At 43.3% G+C, this 21,310-nt stretch overlaps 1 protein-coding gene across 1 annotated transcript in view; it reads right to left on the reverse strand.

Moving 5' to 3' along the window:
* sh3bp5b (SH3-domain binding protein 5b (BTK-associated)) overlaps positions 1 to 21,310 on the reverse strand; it is a 36,189-nt gene that overhangs the window by 3,463 nt on the left and 11,416 nt on the right. The window contains exons 4-8 of the mRNA XM_019274323.2: positions 6,776 to 6,940; positions 6,486 to 6,616; positions 3,025 to 3,067; positions 2,585 to 2,804; positions 1,026 to 1,382 (exon numbers count right to left, since the gene is read on the reverse strand). Of these exons, the coding sequence (XP_019129868.2) occupies positions 1,026 to 1,382; positions 2,585 to 2,804; positions 3,025 to 3,067; positions 6,486 to 6,616; positions 6,776 to 6,940 (916 nt within the window). The remainder of the gene's footprint in view (positions 1 to 1,025; positions 1,383 to 2,584; positions 2,805 to 3,024; positions 3,068 to 6,485; positions 6,617 to 6,775; positions 6,941 to 21,310) is intronic.

Raw genomic sequence — 21,310 nt, forward strand, 5'->3', positions numbered from 1 at the left:
TCATAATTATGACTTTTTATGTCATTTTTTTTTTTTTTTTACTGGTGGAAATGGGCTTCCATATGTTTCTCATTTGAGTTAAATTCAAAGTTAAACCACATCTGTACGACAAAGACATCACTGCAACAACAAACAAGTACAGTGAAGAAACTCATTTATGCGGACACACACACACACACACACACACACACACACACACACAGCTTCATTAAGGCCGACAGCAGTGTGGCGAACTGTTGCAGATGTGTTGCGTCTGCAGGTGAAACACTCGGCTCGCTGTCACTTTGACTAATACCCCTCTGTGGCGAAGCAGGTGTGAGTCGAGCAGGTAGTGCGATATCGTACGTCTTACCCAGAATAGATTCTCAGACATCGTCCATCTCACTTCCCTGTTTCTTTTTCTTTTGTTTGGCTTCCTCCTGTGTAACAGCACGAGCTGCACACATACACATTAATAAACCTAAATATATCTTGGCTTTAGTTTGTGCTTGTTATTACATCTCCAGGCCTCCTTACCGGCATTTTCATTATAGATTCAGCTGCAGACAATTAATCCACAAATTGTTTATTCTATAAAATATTTGAAAAATAGTGAAATAAATGATTTATTCACATTTGAGAAGCTTGAAGCAGATTTGTTTGTTTTGTGTTAAATGGTCAAAGACTCGTTTCAGCAGCTCGTTAAATTATTTTCTGATATATTGATTATTGACTAGAGTAATACTTTTTTTTTAAAACAATTTCATGCTGCAGTGATTAGTTATTAACTTTTCGATTCATTGTCATCCTTCAACTTCTCAAATATGAATATTTTCTGTTTTCTTTAGTCTTCTATGACAGTAAACTGAATGTTTCTGGACAAAATAATATATCTGAGGAAGTCACTTCTCTGGGAAATATTTTTCACCATTTTATCGACCAAATAATTCATCGATTAAGAGAAAGTAAAGAAAACTAAAAGTATGAAAACAGCTTTGCTTTTTGTTGTTATTTATATGAAATGCTCAAACACAGAAGTCACCCACCTCTCTCCAGGTCACATTCTGGTGACGACGCTCCACTGCACTCGCTTCGAGGCCCGAGCACCGGCGAGATGAGGCCGAAGTCGGACAGCGACACGGTGCTGGGAAGGTCCAGGCTGCAGGGCCTGGACAGAGGAGACAGGGGGGAGGAGGAGGAGGTGGAGGAAGGAGTGGGCGATGGAGAGGCGGAGGAGGATGTGCAGGAGGAGGAGGAGGAGCTGGCGAAAGGGCAAGGCGACATGAGCTCCTGAGGGCTGCTGGGAGACGACCCCAGGCTGCAGGTGGACCGCGTCTCCGAGTCCTCCTCCGACATGATGCTGCTGCCACCGCAGGCCTCGTCGTCGAAGCACACCGACGCCACTGCAGGAAGAGAAAGTAAAGGAGAAGATGTAGTGAGAGGGAGGGAAAAGACAAAGGAAGACATGGACGGAAAGTACAGATAAGAAAAAGGGATGAGGGAACAGAAAGGAGACAAGGAAGAGTGATGAAGGAATAAAGCACAGGAGAGAAAGAAGGTGTGAGTGTGAGCAAACGATATAAAAAGAACAGAAAGGGCCGTCACATCACTCCCAGCGGAGGCGTTTCATTTTCTCCGACATAAATCAAAGCACGCGAACGCACCGCGGCCATCGGTTGCTACATACTCAGACACGGCTTTCTTCTTTTTACAGGTTGACTTGTAATCACAGTCTGCTTATTGGATCAGACGCCTCCGCTGCTCTGCGGTAACCACGGTAACGCCAGCCTATTTGTTGCAAAGTCAAGGCCGATGCGATGCAGAGGGCACGCGGCATTTCCATTTTATTTCCTTCAGCAGTTTCTTTCTGCAAAAACATTTTCTAAAGGTCTGTTTGAAAGCCGATTCGTCGTCTAACGCGTTTCAAACTATTTTTGGAAATCATGGACGTCGTGTCCTCAGGGCTAAAAAGGAAAAGAACTATTCAAATTATTGCAGCATCTATAAAAAGGTATGAGAGTGTGTTAGTGCCCGTAGCATGATGGAGAACTCACACATCTGTGAAGGCACCATTAATGCTGATGTTGAATCTGGCAACAACATTTGCTTCCACCCAGAAGAGAGAGGTTTTATTCAGGGACGTCTCTGCTTGTTTTAACAACACGATGCCAAGAGACATTCTTGGGACTCGTTAAATAGAGTTTTAAGCAATTAACTTAAATGTATGTTTATGTCTTTAAGCATCTGTAGTCCTCCAGTTATTTCTGATGTTCCATCGTCAGACAAAATCTCAATGTTTTCCTAACAAAGTATCCTGACGTAAGCGGCGCTCCTCAAGAGTCTGTCTCCACTTTCCAAGTGCTTCCAGGTGGATCAGCAGCCATACAAGAGACAGAGAGCTCCTTCAGATCTCAACTGAAGTTTAAAAAACATGTTGGCTGTATCAGACATGTTCTGTCTGTGCTGCTCTGACAGAATGGCTCCAGCTCACCCTGACATTTAGACAGTCAGCAGCAGAGATGGGAGGGTTTAACATTTACTAACCGGCCTTTTGTCTCCATCGAGACTCTGAGAAGACAAAAGGAGAGAGCCGTCCTGTACTCACTGGATATTCCGTCTGACTCCATCTTGAAGTTGGAGATGTCGTCTCCGGAAACGCTATCGCCCTCTGCGCCGACGCCTCGCCCGCGGGGGCCCATGGCGGAGTTTCGTCGCCGCTCGTGGATCTCGTCGGAGATCATCTCCAGGTTCCTGAGGGCCGTCTTGTACTCGCCTTTGGCCTGAGACAGTTTGGCCTGCCGCTCGTCCACGTTCTTCTTCAGGTTCTAGACGGGAGAGACGGAGGGTGATGACGAAGGTCATGGACAACAGAAAGCAATCTGTTTTATTATATCTGTATTCAAATCATTTAACCGGAATATTAAACATTATTTTCCTGTTAATAAAATGTTAACAGTTTACATTTTCATAGTCAACGTGTTTAAACCTTCGAGCTCGAGCACGGCTACAGAAACAGCGTCCTCAGACGGGGTCGACGTCACCTACCTCCAGCTGCAGATAGTACTTGGCCTTCATCTCGAAGTAGGGCCTGAGGAGGAGGAAGAGAGAGGGAGGAGATTAGATCAGAGAGGCAGAAAAAAATACAGAGTAACCCAGAAAAAAAAAGAGCAGTACCAACATCATCACCATGGCAACCCGGAGGAAGAGGAGATAACAGGGTTGTGATGTTGGACGAGTGAACGATGCAGAGCGGATTAACGCCCCGCTGAGGCGAAACCGAACCAGCAGCAGCATGTTACTTTGTGTGTTTTCAGCTACTTCAACAAAATAAAATGTGTTTTATTAACGGATCAGGATGTTTTGTATGTAAACCATGAATCTGCCAACGAGCTTCAGAAGTATTGTGGGGGTATGAAGTCACATGACATAGAAATACTCGGGTGCTTTGTGTGTACAAATAAGTAACGTGTGAGTAAATGTCACTGTTCTGTATTTCCTCTATAAAATGTTTTACTTCCTTTCTGAAATTTGCTTCATTTCCTGTCAGTGCTTCAGTTTAAACCTTTACCCAGTTACTGATGTCAGACCGTCACGCTCAGTTGGTCTCACACAGTCCTCAAACTGTACTGCATCAATTTAAATATAACAATTCTTATTTTCAGGTGATTTTACACTAATAAAAGTGTATTATATATTAATATTATATTCCATTTCTGCCATATTCTGTAAATGGAGTTTCCTAAATCTGACACACGGGCACCCTGTATTATTTTTGGACTTGGTCTCGTCTCTGGCTGCTTTTCTAACTGGTTTGAAGTGGGCGGGGCTAAGCTGAGAAAAGGCGATGTCACGTTCTTTTCCAAGCGCCAATCAGGATTCAGCAACAATTGGCTCAGAGTCACTGTCAATCAAGTCCTAAAGAGATTAGCTTAAAAGTTTTTCCTTGCCACTGTCACCAAGTGCTTGCTCATGGTGGGAATTATATTATTATAAAGACAGTTATGATTCCAGCCACATTTCCAGGAGCTTTAAGGGTTTTTAAGACCATTTTAATGCTGTTGAAGGCTGATTTTGAAAAGTTAAGTTGGAAATACCAATCTGCTTCTGACTTCAGAGATAATAAAAGTTACTTTAACTGCGTTCCAGACTGTCCATGTATCAGTGCCAACAAATCATCTTCACACTGACTGCAGTTCTGCCTCTGGAGAGCATTAGCAGAAGGCTGACACGGCCTTCCACAGGCTCGGCGCGATAAAATATAGACATTGGGGGATTGAGGGAGGGTCTTATATAACTTCTGAGCACTTGAACTTAAGTTTTACCGGAGGTTCAGTTCAGAATCGTACCCCCGAGCTCCAAACACATTCTTAATCAACGAGGGAATGAACTTTGAAGGTCCAGACAGCCCGTTAATGAAAAAGATGTCAGAAAGGCATCGAGGTGTCGTCTTGAGTCTCTACCTTCATTAAAACAACACAGAGCTCAGACAGCTTCCATCTGTCGGCGCGGTGATTTAGAGATATTAAAGGATTGCGTGTTCGTGGGATTATATTTATGACAGGTGATTTATAGTTTTATGTTTTTATGATAAATGATTTAAAGTCTGAAATCCACAAAAATGAAATACTGAAGCTTAAATTCCTGCAGTTTCATTTTTTTATTTTTATTTACTGGTTACTTATTTGTATTTTATGACCCATCAATACCAGAAGCACATTATGAACTACATTTCCCTTAAACTGGTGATCAGAACAGAAAATGATACAAAATCCAGGCATGCATCATGAACTCAAACATGTTTTATAGAACAAACAAGGGATTATCGGTGAAGTTGCTCAGTGAAGGTCAACAGGAAAATTTTGCTTCTCTCAATCATCAAATGCAAACTTTTCCAGACTGCTGGCCTCGACTTGAATGAGCTTGGCCGTGTCCAGAGGAGCCACTCAGAGAGGGTAAATGCCATCCTGGCATCCTGGCAGACCCCCGTCAACATTAATTCATGAGTTTGGACTCCAGATACACTTTCCCATGAAGGGGCCAAATCAAACAAATCTGAAATCACTTGTTCACTCAGCTGTTGGATTCTCAGACTGTAGGACCAGTTGCACCATTTGGTGGGTTTATAGCTCACTGCAGCTCTATTACGTTGAAATCCACTGATAACCAATGTTTATTATATTTATGTGTTTTATGTGGTTGTGTTGATTGGTGTTCGCAAATCAAATTGCCCCTTTGGGATATTAAAGACTATCTAATCTAATCTAATCGGTCTTTCTGAGATAAAACCATCTGGCAGACTGTAACGAGAGCGGCATGTTTCACATCACTAATTTGTTAAGCAATAGCCACCATGGAAGGATTGACTGTCATCGATTGTGCAGGACTGACGTGATCTCTGAGAAACACAGGACAGAAATCTTTAAAATGAGAAACGACCTCAGAAATTAAAAATATTGCAGAGGGGAATTTTGTATCCTGGAGTTTTTGTTCATTTCACCTGGCTCTCGTGACTAATTCTGATGTTTCGGTATGGCAGCCACATCATTTGATTAAAGCTGTGAGAGGGCTTCACACCAGATTTAACTGGACTTCCCTCTTCAACATCTGACTGTTGATGTGAGTTTCACTGCGTCAGAGAGAAGCCACTTTCAGCAGAAAAGAGAAGAGCAACCTGACTTTTTGAAAAACTGCTCAGGTGCAACATTCAAGAAAAAGACTTCAGACCACATGTGGGTTCAACAGAGCAGAAACCAGAGAGCACATGTTCTAACATTACACACTTTCACTTCGTCGGACAGAGGCTGAGTTCTGCTGCCGGACAGATCGACTGTTCACAACAGATGACGTGACGCTGACGGGAACTTTACTGCTTTTGTCTGCAGCTCAACATTCGGCTGCAACGTCTCACACTCGCAGTCACTCTGCAGCTCGGCACCTCGCTGTGACGGCATGCCGCTTCAGCAAAGATTAAAACATTTAATGTCTAATCCATTCATTAAAAGTGGAGCTAGCTGAAAATAGTGCTGAGCGACTGCAGTATAACATAATGCTCTGAGTAAATATGAATCCTAGTGGGTAACTGAAGTTTAGTTTTTGCTGCATTATCCAGAAAAAAAACTGCAATCAAACTAAAAAAATACAGGAATGATAGCAACTTATATTTAATACAATACCTTGTAACAAAAATATGATTTTTAAGACATAAAGTTGTGACATAAATTTGTGATTTTGTATATTTTAATATACATTCCTGGTAATCATCGACTTTTTTTTGTAAAATTACGAATTTATTGTCGTAATTCTGTGATTTTTTCTTGAAATATTTGAAATCTAGTCTCAAAATCTCCAAATATGCGGCTCTAACAAACTTCCATACCAGCCGGTTTTTACAGGTAAAAAGTTATGAGCTGCTGAGCAGCACTATGGCTGCCAGAGTGCATGTTACAGCTCAATTCAAGGCATTAATCTCTCAGTATTAATGAGCAGTCGGACTCTGAGGTTCTTACTTGGACTTGTTGATGGTGCGTTTGAGTTTCTTCTCCAGCTGCTTCATGCGGCCGATCGCGGCCGTGTATTTGGCCGCCGTCTCCTTGTGCACCAGTTCGCTTCTCGTCTTGGTGTGCTCCGCCTCCATCACCTGCGACAGCCAATCACAACTCACCGTCAGCCACATCAGCTATGCATAGAAGTTAGATATGTTTCACATTTTGTGACACAAGAGGACCAAGCACCTCTGAAGATAGAAGCTTTATAATAATAATAATGTAAGAATATGTCAAAATCGAGTTTTCCTCACCCGCTGGGTGGCGTGGTTCAGCATCTCCTGCCAGGCCGAGTCAAACTGCCGGTTGTCCTCCTCCAGCAGCCTCTGCTCGGCCAGGGAGATGGTCTCCTTCGCCGCCCGCAGGACCTCAGTGGCTCTCTGGAAGTCCTGTGTGGCTTTCTGGGCCTCCAGCTGAGCCTGGAAGACACACACACAAAAAAAATGTTTGCACTTGAAGTTATTCCGTATCTGTGTGTCTTTGCTGCAGTACTTGTTGATGCCTGAGGAGAACAATCCAAACACACTGTGCCTACAGTATATTTACTCTCTGCAGCCAGTCTATGATCAACAAGAGGCAGCCGGGCCTCAAACAATCTCCTCATGTGAAGCTTTACTTCGTCTTGATCTGTGGAGCTCCGGAGAAATCATTTTCCTCTCATGAAGCAGTGATTCAGATATATTAAATACACATTGTTCAGCTGTGAAATCAGCCGAAGCTTCACGCCTCAACTGCAAATTTACTCCCACAAGCTTCTTCTCATATTCACACTGAACTCTACAACAGCACTTATGTTAAAGTGCTTCCTGTCCTTCATTTTTTGCTGTTTTTCTCCTTTTATGACATTAAAAAAATATCTGAAGTTCACTTTTCAGAAAGTTTAAAATCTGGAGAATCTAGTTTATCCAAGTTATTGTCCAGTGAGAGCCTACATGAACATTTCTGACTGAATAATTATTTTGTATTTTGTAATATTCCCAAAATATTTAACGCCTGTTTTCATTAGCAAATAATGTGTTGGTTATGTTTCTTTAAGCTTTTGGTCAATAAAACTCCAAGAAGTGTTTTGTGTGATTCAGGAAAACAAAATCAAGAAGAAGTGTTAAAATGCAAATCAAACATTCCTGAAGCCCGAGGAAATGTCTTCAAACATCTTAAAACCCCAAAGAGAAAAGAAGAAAATGCTGTGCTATGTATTCACTTACAATCTGAACTCGGATGCCTCATTACTCAGAAATCAGAGCGTAGAAAACATGAGGAGACGCCTCCTAATTGACCCAAATTATCACTTGTTTCATGTCAAACATCTGCCGCAGAGTGAAAAAAGGTGAAATATCTGAATCGACTTCGCCTTATTTAGTGTTAACAGATTTATCTCACCACAGAAAAATTCTTACTCGGATATTAATTTGTAGACTTATCAGCAGAATGTCATGTTTCATGGTGCGGAGCTCCACCAGGCGCAGTTTCACAATTTCTGCTTATTAAAGAGCCGACTGTGTTCAAGTGTTCACGCTGCGACCTCCGAACATTTAGGAGGATTCATTGGCTGAGATGGATTATAATATGACTATGGTTTCATTTGTGCACATTAACATGAAATCAAGAATCATTGTGTCTTTATCACCTTAGAATGAGACTTTTATATCTACAGAGTGAGCGGGTACAGACAAACCAAACACTGGCTCCGGGGTGAAAAGGGGAGGGTGAGGCGAGCGGTATTCAGTTGGTTGCAATATGCAACCTCACCGCTTGCCAGCATAGTTTCTGCTCGGCTGAAGGCGGGACGCGCTGGAGATGCTGCGATGAATCATGAACTGAGCGTGCGATGCTGTAATCACGAGCTTTCAGGCCACAGCTTCACAACAGGCCGTGAGCCGGATGTGACAAAACCAGTGTTTGACAAACAAGGTGTGTGTGTGTGTGTGTGTGTGTGTGTGTGTGTGTGTGTGTTAGGATGATGTCAGCAGCATTAAGCCAATCCTTTCCCCTTTTGATGTGTAAGCTGCAGCTGAGAGCGCTGACTTCAACCCAGAATAAAGTGTTTTTCTGTGAGGATGTGTGTGTGTGTGTGTGTGTGTGTGTGTGTGTGTGTGTGCATATATAATGTCCAGTATGAATGTGATGAATCATCGCTGATGTGTTGCAGTAAACTCGTCTCTCTCTCTCTTTTTCTCTGTGAAATCCTGACAAGCACTTTAAGTTTCGAGGCAAACAGCTCGACTCAGAAACCTCAGACCAACACTAATGTGGATCAGCTTCAGTCAGTTTACTGAATATTAAATCAGAAGTTGATTCTTCTGAGCCAGGAGGAATTCAGCAGGGACGCCCACAGAGTGAGAATACATATGTGAACTACAGCAAAACATTTACTGATGTTCCAAAGTGTTTTTGTATCTCTTAGCCTGATTCTAGTGGCACACTTTTCTTTAATCAACATGCACGTGTATTGATATTGATTTATTAACATTATACTGAAACAGTCAATGCAACATGTCCTGAATATCTGTGAAACAGGCAGTTTCTATCCACAGATCCAGCACCAGCCGTCCATCAGCTCTCCGGGTCAGTCTCCCGCCTGCAGACGGCCTGACATCACCGCATGCTCGCTGTAATTTCATTATCCACGCTCATGAGCGCGCCAGCACAGCAAGAAGCAAAACAGCCTCTGCCTTGTTGCCGTCATGTGTTCGCCTTTGTGTTCCTGAATGCACATGCTGACTGAATCGCTGTGGAGAGCCACGTGTCACCTACAGTAACGTCTCCTGGGGTGTGAAAACATGAAGATCCCGCTGCAGCCGACGTGCGTGGACAAACATCTCCTTGTCCTTTTTCAAAGCGTCGCCCAGCAACCAGCCTCACCACATGGCGTGTTCACGTTCTTAAACAACAGGCCGACCGCCGCGTGTGACTGTCGTGTCGTGCAGCTAAAAGCTTCGTCTGTAACAATGAAGTTGTTTAAAAGGTTCGCCGACTGATGGCGAAGATTAGAAATAAGGTGAAACTTCAGAGATCATTGCGGGGGCGACACCGTGAATAAATCCCAACAAACAGGGTGGGAAATCAGAACTAGTTAAACGCTGGTAAAAATAGGTCAGTGGCTGGTGAGTTTGAACATTTGGTGGCTCACGTCAAGTTAATTTCCCACCAGTGATCTGAACTAGAACTAGAACCCAAAAATGAATTCCTGTCAGCTCCAGCTGCACTTTACTGTGCATGCATGTTAACATACTAACAGCAGCATTGTTGCATGCTAAAATGCTAAATATTTGCATGTTAACCAGTGAGCATCTAAAGTTAGTAGGTGTTAAGATAAGGTGGGTACTTTCAAACAAAGGTCTGATATCGCTGCATAGCAACACTTTGTACTTTGTTTGGCCGGTAGGCGGGTGCACCGTCACCCTTTCGGCAAACAACTGCATCCAATCCTACCGACAACCTCCACCACACACAAACAGAGCGGGCAGCAGTGGAACCAGGTCCAAGTCATTTTCTGTGGTTGCACAAGAAAACACTTCAACCATCAACAAACGTTTTCTTGCCAACATCGGTGGAAACTAGAAAGGTACTTGGAAAACAAAGACCTCCACCAAGTCCAAGACCAATCCAGTCTTCTATGATATACAAATCTACAAGAGCAGGAGCTAAATTTATTGTGTCTCTGCTCCAAAATTTAAAGGGTTCTTCCTTGGCTGAGGCTACATCTATCCACCAGTTTTTTTGTAGCCCTGTCTACAGGCAAAGAAACAAAAAGGCACAGAAATCGAGATCATGAATGCTGTGTAGGCTGGTTAACATGCAGTCCTGAATATGTCTGCCATACAGAGGATACTGTAGATCTTTCTTTTGGCGCCATCTGCAAGCCAAACTTTCACATTTTGTGGTAAATATGTGAGTAAATCATAAAGAATACTCAAGTCGTCCCTCTAATCGCTACAACCTCACAGAGCTGCTCGTGCAGCAAGGTTTGAGTCTTGTTTTCCTCCTCCACCACCTCCTCCTCTTCTCTTGTCACGTTGCCCACAAGAATCCCATCCTACACGTGCTCCCTCCCTCCTCCATCCCTCCCTCCTCCATCCCTCCATCCCTTCCCCCCCCGCCTCCCTCATTCTGTCAGCACAAACATTAAAAACAGTCTTGTTGTTGTTCTGCCTCGGTCAAGCCGGAGAAGAGGTTTCCCTGGCTTTAAATCAGTGTTTACTTGCAGACTAATTGACTTGTTCACCAATATTTTTTTTTTTACTTTTCAAAGCTACATGTTCCTGTTTTTCACGTTTGAGCACTTTTATAAATGACACCAAAATAAAAGCCCATGTGAAGCGAAGCGTGTCCAGTTTTTAAGACGTGCAGCGACAGAGACATCTAAATTAAGCTTCAGCCTTTATTCTCTTTGTCCTAGTTTGTCACAGCGCCGCCGACGTGTCAGCTTCAGGCAAGCTCAACGACATCATCAGTCAGCCGCCGTTCAAAGCCGACGCTGTAAAAAAACGGAAGAGGAGTAAAAAAAAAAGAGGCGAGTGAAAGGAAGTAAAAGAAGAACAACATAACCACGTGTGATACGGCTGATCAGATGATTTCAAAGTGCGGGTTGTTAATCTTCTATAGACAGACTCAGCTGATCTGGTTTTAGTTGGATGTGGTTGAGGTCAGCCAAGCCCTTCCACACCAAACCGGCTGGTTTTAGCTGGGTACACACTTTAAGATCGACCGCCAACAAACGGCAACTCTTCTGTGCTCTTTCGTTCAACTAACAGACGCTGCTGAAGCTGAATTCATTTGAATTTTCAGATAAACGTTGAAATACAGTTTAACCCAGAGTGTGGGTGTGGATTTTCTTCCCCAGGCAACAAAGGCCAGAATGAGGAGCGAGAAACACTTTCAGTGCTCATATGAGAGCCTGACTATTGTTTAAATTTTTAAATCTATCCTCAACAAAAGCATCATCAATCAGTACCAAATGAACCAAACTGGAATAGACCGATCATCCCGCCAAAATAATGTTGACAATCAACCCAATGGTGCCCATTTGGGTGCATCAACATCAGAAGACATCTTCCCCAAACCTGTTGGTGGGTTTCTAAAGAGCTGTTGTGAAGCTCAAAGTGTGGCCTCCATCTTAGAAGTCCTAACCACTAACACCACCTGTAGCTGCACCCACCTGTCAATCAAAGCGTCCACGCTCTTAATCCTGCATAACTTTAAGCCTTAATATAATGTGAACAGGTGAGTTGTATATAAATTCACCCTCAGTACAGTTGTCATGAACGGGGAAATTAGCTACAGAGAAAAAAATGTTTTTTGTACCAGGCTGTAAACATGTTTATTTCTGCTGTGAAACATGGGGACTTATGGAGACTGACTCACTTCTGGAGCCAGCCTCAAGTGGACGTTTGTGAAGCGAAGCCAAAAACTGCAGTTCCTCACCACAAAAAAAAAAACAGCCCCAGACCAAAAGTTACACAAACGTATGCGAACAGAGCGATTTCTCAAACTCTTGGCGTGTTCTTGTAAACTCTGCGTGGCTTCACAGTTCACAGTTTAGTCCAGAGAGGTGTCAATACCACAACAAGCCAGTTCTGCTTTAAACACAGTGTGAATGTGTGAGCAAGCGTGACGGAAAAGATCAAACCAAATTTCTCGATTTTGGATTTCTTCTTCTTCGCCTTCTCCGAATCATCTCTTTAATTTCTCATTGATATTCTTCTACCCTCCTTCTTATGTCTCACCCTGTCTCTTCAACTTTGTCATCCTTCCCCACCCTTTCTCTCTTTATCTGCCCGTCTCCTTCTATCCATCTCCATCGCCGGCTACAATCTCTCCCTCCATCACAATCTCTCTCCCCTCGTCATCCATCTCCTTCTTTCCTTTCTTCCTCTCCCCTCCCCATCTGTCACTTTCCATATCCTGCTTAATCTCTCTGACTTGCCACATTTCTGCCCTTTTGTTTGCCTCCGTTACATCCATCTCTCCATGTCTTGCCTCATCTTTCCCTCTACATCTCTGCTCTCAGCATCATCTTCGCTCAGCTCTGTCGCTCCCACTCGTTTGCTCTGCGACTTCATATTTTAATCACTCCGCATGCGGCCTATGAAATTTTCACAGAGGCGAAACCTCCAGAGGGGAAGCCGATGTGTAACTAATGCAGAAGTGCAGAAAGCGAGCTGCGACTCGTTCTCTGTCCCTGCAAAGAAAAAAAGGCAATTTGGCTCTGTGGGCGCATTTACTACTCAGCGGAGAAAACGTGCTTTGTTAACGTCTGAACAGAAGAAAGGAAAAATAAGAACGAAGAAAAGAAAGATGCAATAAACCTACGACTGCTTTGATTTTAGTTATGTGGAACTACGTCCATACACCTCCTTCAAGGAGCTGATGAAACTGAATTATAGTAAACAACCATCTGTGCCCAATAATACTGGAAAAAGACAATACTACAGTTATTACCAGTGTAGGAGGAGAGACACATATGTAACACCAGACTAGATAAAACCTACGAGAGACACACCGACCCAGTTTTATCTCCGGCTATCCACATGCTGAGTATCTGATACCAGTGCCGCCAGAGCTGATCGCGGCCAGTCTAGACAATGCTTTGTGCCCCTGACAGCGTTACCAAAGTCTGGCTGCAACGCCACAGAGCCGGGCCCAGTAGGATCTAGGCGGTAAAGCCGTTTTAAAAAAAAAAAGAGGAAAGGAGCCATAATGGCCTTTGAAACCTTTCATCGGTTAAATCCCGGCAGAGAGAGGAAGACATCAAGGAAGAGCGATGGGAGGACAGACAGAGGGGACAGGTAGAAGTCTCATCATTAGTCAGAGCTGTCGAACAAAGACGGCGTGTTGAAATGAACCTTTAGATCATAAAAGACCTTCACGTCGTCCTTGCGGCGATAAAAACAAGACTTCACAGTCTGTTCGCCGTCTCGCATATTTCCTCGCTGCCATGTCGACGTTTCTCCTTCAGTCATCCGGGGAGAAATGGCTCGATGAGCCATCTTTACACTCATGATAAGCTGGAACTGGAGTGCTCAGAGGTATCAAGACGGAGTTATTCAAGAGGCGAACATTAGTTCAGTCCAGGGATGTAGTGGTAAAAAAAGAGGTGGGTAAACTATACATTTTGGGATCGGGGGACCACGACGTTGTAAGGGCCAATTCATAGTCGACGCAAGCATGACGCAAGGAGGCTACGATGTGTATTTTATGAAACAACTTTTCTGACACATAGGATTGTGTGTGTATGAGTGTTTGTAAATGTGCATGTGTGTGTACTTGTATGTGTGTGAATGCATGTATGTATGTTTGTGTGTGACAAGGGTTCCCTGAGGTCTCTACTCTGTATCAGTCATAATTCGAGATACACAATACGCATGTTTGAGGTTTATTAAATCTTAATAAAGAGAAAAATAATGTCAGTGTGAAAGAATTATCAAATTACCAAAATTATTACCAAAATTAATTACCAAAAACTTTAGACTGCACTAACAACGCCATTGTCTGCCAGAAAGGTAGGCTAATTTGTTGGCACGAGTTAACAACCTAACGTTAGTTAGTGGCATGGTCCACAAACCAAAACGATGGGGAGTTTATCCTAAAAACGTGAAGTTTAGGATTCTTTTTGGACTCACTGTGTCGAGATATTTTGCTGGTCTCAGCTGGAAGATTGCTGCCTCGACGCTTTAGAAATCGCCTAATATCCATTTCACCATAACTTCACACACGTACGTAATCAGTAACATGCAAGGTGCTCTGTCTTGTGGATAGAAGCACTGTAGTTGGTAGCGAAGCTAATGTAAACGTGTGGATGAAATCTCGCAGTCTGCTGGCTCCCGCAAGAGGGCGAATTACTATGCGTATAGGCTACGCAGTGATAAAACCCACAAGAACTCATGCTTGCAGGATCTACTAGTTGTAGGCAATTGAAAAATAACGGGAAAGCGTTATTAATATCTGTAGTTTATAAAACAAGAGACATGCGTGCGTAAACTGTATTTAGAGGTGCGTAAACTATATTTAGAGGTTCGTAAACGCTATTTCCAAAAATCTGGAGGTGGGTAAACGGCGTTTACCCACCACTACATCCCTGGTTCAGTCAGTCCAGGGACTCAAGAAAGACCTAAATCTGTCTGTCTGCCATGATTAACAGAAGAGAAGCAGGAGTGGTTTTGGAGGAGACAGTATCTCTATTCAAAGTGACCTGATTTCTCCAGTTTTCGAGGAAATTCAATTATTTTTATCTCGGCTCCTCGATCAAATCCGGCAATTAATTTCCTCTAAAGAAAGGAAGCACGATCTGGGACAATAACGTCTGTTGCAAACGGTGGTTGAAGGCCATTGGAGCGCTGTAAACGCGGTGTCCTTTCTGTGCCGGGATGCCCGACTAACCCTTCAGCAAAGCCAGGAGAGAGGTGAACGAACTGGCCTAGATATGCGAGGGAGCTTCAGGGTTGAACGGACCACAGAAGACTTCAACAGCAGGGCGGAGGCCTCGGAACGCCGATGCTCGCTTCACGTAAGGAAATGAACCCAGATACATGCAGGCTTAGAAGTAGAACTGCCAGCATTGCAAGCTTAAAAGGGAAAGCAATGACTCATTTTAGTCTTAGGCCGGTTTTCCTATGATAAAATATTTTCAGCTTTTCAGTGCAAGTTGAACTGCAGGTCGAGGCAGCCAATCGAAACAAGCAAGAGATGGGCTTGACCACTTCCTTCCTCTTTTGATACTGGTAGATAGGAATAGTGGAAGAAAAGCCGCAAACGCAGACGAGATCTTGAAACTCGTGGACACGACTTGCAACACAACACATGAAAGACATTGCTCGGTTACTCAGTGTGTCAGTAGACAAGAAGCCTGCATGCATTATTACACACCATCGCATGTTCTTACTCACTTACTGAGGAAACGTGCACCCAACCACAAAACAGTCACATCCAATCACATGCCTGCCTGAGCCATTTATGCAACAACTGACTGGCCGGTGGCGTCGCAGCAAACACACACAGCAAACACACACAGCAAACACACACAGCAGCATCCCAGGCGGTCCAAGCCCAACCAGATGGCTTTGACCTTGCAGCTGCTTCCTCTGCCTCCGTCGCATAAATCTCAAAAATCCCTCCATCTTTCACTCCATCCATCAGCACCATTCCCTGTGGCTAATGTCTGATGTGACGTGCACTGCCTGCCAAAAACACTTCACTCCGGTGGGGGAGGGAGATAAACAGAGAGAAAGTGGCCTCAGAGAAAAACATCGACCTAGAAGGAGACGTGACTTTAAGCCGGAGAAACAGAGCTTGATTGACGGGCGAGAATATGTGAATGCCGTTTAATCAATTAATGAGTTAATTCCCAAATTCTAACTATTTATTACATGATAAAATCACTATAATAATAATCTCGTCTCCAGAGCTAACCACAATTTGTCACTTGTCTGTTGTCATTCTCTCGTCTGCTCCACAAAACAGGAATGGTTTGCAGACAGTTCAGAGAAAAGAGTCGATGGTAAAAATATCTAAAATCTGTTGAATAAACTTATTGTCCCATCAGAGACTGAGCTAATGAGTTTGAGGACCGACTCGGGGAGCTTTTTCTCTCTCCGATAGAAGAATGAGTCTGAAAACCTGGAAATGAGTTTGCACTTTTGCACCACGGCTTCCCTCGCCTGTAACCCAGTGAGTTTTTATGGGTTTTGGTTAGATTCCTAAAATAAGGTCTGCAGTTAACACAAGCTTTTCGTGTTTCGTTCTACGGTGTAAAATACCTCAGTAAAATATCTGACTTGGGGCTAAATGAGACTACAGAGGTTGTCAGGGACACCTTAACCTCATCTTCATCTTCTCACCAACCCCACCCTTCAACTCACCCCTCCACTCAGCCATAGTCCCTCTTGGAGTCCCATCTGTCTAAAGAGAGAGAGAGACTGCACAGGTTTTGGCATTCACTCCTGACACAGAGCCAAAACAATCACGACTGTGAAGTGAAGCGTGTCTTTGTTGCTGTTCCTCGCTCTCCTTTTCCTCTCCCTGCTCGCAGCTTCGAATCCTCCTCTCCAAAAACTATCATCAGAGCCTGAAAAGGCACCATCGTGTTCATCGTGCCCCCCCGTTAGCCTCGCTGACCCCATGACATCTGTTCAAACTCAGGCCACCGTCACAGATGACATCCTCACATTTAACGTGAGGATCATGAGCAGGAGGTGGTCGGAGTTTAATGTCCGTCCAAAAAGAGCATATTTTTTTGGAACATGACATCAACACAGGGTTTTTAAAAAATCATAACAAACGATAAGTTAAATAAATGAGTGAAAGAACTTCAATAACAGAAAACAGTGTAGTGCTGCATGCTGAGCGCTCTGCTGGTTAAAATCGGCCCCTGCGGTCGTCACATTGATGAGGAGGTGCTGAGTCATCCACTTTCAGACTTTAATAACCCCGTTACAATACAAAACCAGAGTATTCACTGCTGCTCCGCTCAATCGTCTGACCCTCATACTCACAGAATAACAAGCAAGGACAAGTGATTCGGCTCCGAAAAATATAAAAATCTACAATTTAGAAAAAAGGGAATAACAAGAGAACACAAAAACAAACGCTCACATATCCGGGCTTATTTCCATCTCCAGCCTCGAGTCTCAGGAGGTGAAATGGAATAAAAAATGAGCCTCATGCATATTTTATTACATTAAAAAAATAAAAAATAAAAAAACGCTCAGATATGGCAGCCAGAGTCAGCACTTAAAAAAAACGTGCATCTTCAAAAAACGATGTGCACTCAAGCGAACACTCCACAAACTTTATTGCTTCGTCACCCTGACCCACTTTCCTCGACAAGTATTCAGGTTATTGGTAAGTGCTTCTTTCTTTTTCTATTTCGGACCACCTGACAAACCTTCACAAAAAGCTTAAAGCTGTTTCAGGTAACTGTCGGAGACACTGTTCCCCGACAGGAAGGACTCATGTTTGATTCATGCAACTTGGAGGGTTGAGTCACAAATGCAGTTATGACCGAAATCAATTTATTCCAGCAGTGTCAACACACATCACTGAGAGGTTTTCGGGTAGTGAACCTCAGGTGAACTCTGACATGCAAACTCCTACAGGACATCTTGACAGTGCTCAGCCTTGAAGCTTGACCACTTAATTGAGAATATGTGACCGGACAGTGAGGCTGCCTCCCAAATACGCTGAGTCATCAGTTTGGGATGACACACATTTTGTCAGTGGAATCTCTGCACCTTTGCTTTTTTGCTGCGTCACCACACAGTGTACTCCAGGAGCAACAGCATGGCAGGCTGTAAACGTTACAAAGCGAGTCTCAAAGTGACCACAAAACCAATTGTGGTGAAAGCAGAGAAGGACGATAGAGACAGAAGGCGAGGCTGATGGTGGACAGCGTGAGGCTGGGCAGCAGCTGCCCCGAGCCAGGCTGTGCTACAACTGCCTCTACTGCTGCCCACTCTGATTGACAGCAATGTCAGCAGCCCGGCAGGAGAGACGCTCCGGGGAATTCATAACCGAACAATGAGCGAGACACAGACTTTGACTTTGACAGGCTAAAACATGAGACTCGTGCAGGCTGATGTAGGAGTTCTCGGTTTTTCATCCACTCATTAGATCATGCAGAGGTTATCAGGAGCTCTGAAACATTTTGCACTTTAGGTCAGTCCCCGACTACTCTCTCTCAAAAAGGTTTTGGGATAATCGCATGACTACCCATTAACTATTATCTGTAACTGCACCACCGTGCCATTATAGAGGTATAATGACATGACGATGGTGGAAATTAAGACTAGCACCTTTCTTTTCATGATTTAATTGAAAGTACTTTTATAGCTATCAATTTAATAAATAAAAACAACATCACAACTCACATTCAAGGCCCTATAGGAAGTCCCTTATTGTAGTCCAGAAAGAATCATTAGCTGCCAGATATGCAAAAAACCCTGTAAAAGTTATAGGGCTGGATTTATACTGTATATTGTACTTTTATCCGGAGTCAAGGTCAAACTAAAGCATTTGTCACCACCGGCCGCTGCCACCGCTCCCTGGGCACTGTCGCCTGCTTATCTGCACCCACAAATAATGTGTTTCTTATCAGAATGAGTGGGAGAACGATGGAGGGAGCAGACGGAGAAAGAGAAGGATTTTTCTTAGGAGGCAAACATAACAATGAGTAAAGGTAAATATTGTGCATGATGGTGAAGGCTAAAAAAGGGAACTGAGATGGAGAAATGTAGAAGAGGAGGAAAGGAAGGTAGGAAGAAAAGGCATCAAATGTATGAAGAATGATTGAAGGGTGGAAAGAAGGAATCAAGGAAAGGAATAAATAAAATAGAGTAAGGAGGAAACAGTAAAAGGAGAGTTGTCAAGCTTTCCTTACCTTTCCTCCTAAACACATTCACTAGTCAACAACAGAGCGAGATAAAATTAAAACCCCAATTATATAATCAAGTCAAGAAAAAAAAAAAAAGGCCAAACATTAGACATGGCTGTGTTGTGAACTGCATGAACACAGTGGCCCAGTGTGCCTTTAATTTGAGATATATTTAGCTGGAAAATCATTAAAGCAAAAGGCACCAAGGCTATTTGTGTGAGTTCTGCCTTATTCGTGTCAGGGGCCATTTACAAGACTCTCAGAAGCTGATAACAGCTTTATTAGAAACATTACACACCCTCAGTGAGAAGAGGAAAAAAAAACATTTACCGCCTCCAACAAGCAACTGTTTTTACTCGACTTCAGCTCTTTCTATTTCGGTTCTTTTTCACCATCTGTTCAGAAAAACAAAATCTGTATCACAGATACATACTCACATTTGATCCTTATGAACGTCTACCGTGCTGCTGCAGGGAGCTAAAGGATTGCACCGTCTTGTTAAAAAGGTCTGAACTCCTACAGGGGGCGGCGGCTCATTTAAAGACAGATTAGACAAGATGGACAGACACTAAATCCCTGCAAGGAATCCCAGGGTGATTTGTTCATGCCGAGTGAGACGGGGAGCCCACAATCCATCTGCTCCGAAAGATCCTGCTCTGTCCTCTAATTCAGACCCAACACATTCAGTATTACATAGAAAATTGGCAACAATCCAGGCAGCATAAAGTACCTTCAACAAATACAGGGTGACCTGCAATTAAATTCACAAGTTTTATATCTACCTAGTTTGATCATAACCATGAGACTTAATTTAGACGTAGCTAGTATTAATAGCATCTCAACAGAACACAGAAAAAAGATTTTATGCCAGTTCAAACCCATGAATTTCATAAGTTGGTTTGAGCACTAAACTACAGCTGGGACTGACTGAAGTAGTAAGAGACCTTGGCCTTCTGGTGAGGACATTTGCCACAATTTTCCAAATGAATAAAGTTAACGAGTTTTTCCAGCGGTAGCCACGAGTCATATAAATATTATCCAGAACATTACTTTCCAGACTTACTGTAAGAAAAAGCTTAAACCATTAAAATGCCGGGGTGGTAGTGAAGCAGTGAATGTCTGCAGAGATCTGATAAAAGCTGCACTGCAGGCTGGAGTCATCAGAAAGGGGGGAAAGACGAGAGAAAAACTCAGTATGAGGGAAGGACAAAGAGACGAGAGCAAGGCTGGCTCACCGTACCTGACATTTATCCTTCTCTGTTGATCTAAAGCATAACAAATGCTAAATCTGCCCTTAGAGGCACTTTGAGAGCAAGCGCAGATAAATACACCAGATGAAAAAATGTTTATGTAGGCCACTGGATTCAGCTATGGCGATGCTGGCCATGATTTCAAAGTCATTGGTTTCAAACGTCAGACCTGCTGAGAAAAGCTGGAAGAGGGAGCTAAGTCAGCAAAGTGCCCTTGAACAATATGCTTCAACCAAAAATACAGTATAGTTACGGTACAAAGATGAGCAGACTCTGTCAATGGTCTTTATGAAAAGGAGTATAATAGTACATTATTACTGCTGTGGTTATTCATACAGAGTATCTGATACTTTCTTTGCCAAGGAAATTTCAATTAATCATCAACTAAGCCAGCAGCCGTCAGAATAATAACAGATAATGACTCCGCTTAATAGACTCTTGATCTGTGATCCAGAGAAAACAGTCATAGAGACTGAAGCCAGTCATAGAGACTGAAGCCAGTCATAGAGACTGAAGCCAGACATCCTGAACACAAACCATGATTACTTTGTGGGTTCTATTTGAATCTGAACCCAAATTTACCAGCAACTGGCAACAAAACCGACTGATCAAGAACAATTACAGTTGGGGGAATCGGGTAGATTGGACCCAGCTTGAACTCATCAGATCAAGTCGGACACCAATTGGTCGAGATCAACTTCAGTACAGGATCTTTAGAGACGGTAGGTGCCTTTCTCAAGGACCCTTCAGCAAGGAAGATGCTTCAGAACACAAGGTCTACTTTCCTTACAGGACCGTCTCTCCAACTAAGCGAAGATAGCGAAAGTGGGTCATCTGCATGCGGAGACGAGCTGTTATCCTCTCTGAAACTTGATGTCAAGCTAAATTAGTCTGTCTGGTCATGCAAAAAAAAAAAAAAAAAAAAAAAGAATGGTGCAGTACAACTAACAGCCCAATCCAAACTGTGTCCATACAGAGCTTATCCAAATGGTTTCCTTTTAAAGTTTTGCCTCCCTGGAGGAAAGCACGAACCCTGCCTCAGGACTGATCTTCTGCATTTGTAATTCTCCTCGCTCTCAAATTCACTGCAGAGTTACAACCCCTCTTTTATTTCTGCACTTCCCTACCATACATGACACAGGAGAAACATTCATAATAAATACAGTATTTCT

The sequence above is a fragment of the Larimichthys crocea genome, chromosome XIII, assembly GCF_000972845.2.
Source record: "Larimichthys crocea isolate SSNF chromosome XIII, L_crocea_2.0, whole genome shotgun sequence".
In the NCBI taxonomy this organism is placed as follows: domain Eukaryota; kingdom Metazoa; phylum Chordata; class Actinopteri; family Sciaenidae; genus Larimichthys; species Larimichthys crocea.